Source organism: Poecilia formosa, unplaced genomic scaffold, assembly GCF_000485575.1.
Source record: "Poecilia formosa unplaced genomic scaffold, Poecilia_formosa-5.1.2 Scaffold499, whole genome shotgun sequence".
Taxonomy (NCBI): domain Eukaryota; kingdom Metazoa; phylum Chordata; class Actinopteri; order Cyprinodontiformes; family Poeciliidae; genus Poecilia; species Poecilia formosa.
In genome coordinates, this window is record NW_006800438.1 from 319,065 (window position 1) to 320,272 (window position 1,208).

At 40.6% G+C, this 1,208-nt stretch overlaps 1 protein-coding gene across 1 annotated transcript in view; it reads left to right on the plus strand.

The window, feature by feature from the left end:
- The first annotated feature begins 815 nt into the window (after positions 1–815).
- Positions 816–1,208, plus strand: part of LOC103156779 (protein NLRC3-like) — a 1,762-nt gene continuing 1,369 nt past the window's right edge. The window contains exon 1 of the mRNA XM_007578947.2: positions 816–1,106. Within this exon, the coding sequence (XP_007579009.1) occupies positions 816–1,106 (291 nt within the window). The remainder of the gene's footprint in view (positions 1,107–1,208) is intronic.

A 1,208-nucleotide genomic window follows, 5' to 3' on the forward strand; every position in this document is an offset into this window, starting at 1 on the left:
GCTGCAAACTCTGGCATTGTTAGTTTCTGCACCTCTTGTTTTTAGCTGTAGATTATTGATCCACTTTTCTCCTCTTTTTTGTTAAATTTTTTAAGATTAACACCCTTATGACCAACTACCTTCGAAAAACACAAAAATAATGTTTACCTTTCTTTATTAGAACATTTGGAACAACCGTACAGAACACAGACTTTAGGGATTTTGATGCTGGATCAACAGAAATAAATGGGCTGCATTTACCTCTGGGCCTCCATGTGCATTGGGTGAAGTCAGTGCTACGTCATCTGAAACCCACTAATACACTATATTGAAGAAATTATTTGCTCCCTTGCCCTCACTCTTATGAGATTACATGACATCCCATTCCTAATCCATAGGATTCAATATGACGTTTGTCCACCCTTTGCAGCTAGAACAGCTTCAACTCTTCTCATTAAAACTTCAGAACTCATTTCCACCAGCTTTGTGTTTCAGTCCGCCACAGAAACATGACAAAATCGCTCTTAAATTACATTATTTTCTATTTTTGTTTCATAGAATCACTCATCACATGCCAACAAACACTAAAGTCTAACATGAAGAAGAAATTCCAGCATGTGTTTGAAGGAATCACTAAATCGGGAAATCAAACCTTTCTGAATCAGATCTACACAGAGCTCTACATCACAGAGGGAGAATCTGGAGAGGTCAATAATGAACATGAGGTCAGACAGATTGAATCAGTGTCCTGGAAACCAGACAGACCAGAAACAGCAATTAGACATGAAGACATATTTAAACCCTCACCTGGAAGAGATGAACCAATCAGAACAGTGATGACAAAGGGAGTGGCTGGCATTGGGAAAACAGTCCTGACTCAGAAGTTCACTCTGGACTGGGCTGAAGACCAAACCAACCAGGACATCCAGTTCACTTTTCCATTCACATTCAGAGAACTGAATCTGTTAAAAGACCAGAAGTTCAGCTTAGTGGAGCTTCTTCAACACTTTTTCAGTGAAACCAAAGGAATCTCCAGGTTTGAAGAGTTAAAGGTTGTGTTCATCTTTGATGGCTTGGATGAGAGTCGACTTCCACTGGACTTCAACAACAATGAGATCCTGACAGATGTAACAAAGTCCACCTCAGTGGATGTTCTTCTGACAAACCTCATCAGAGGGAACCTGCTTCCCAAAGCTCACCTCTGGATAACCACAAGACCTGCAGCAGCC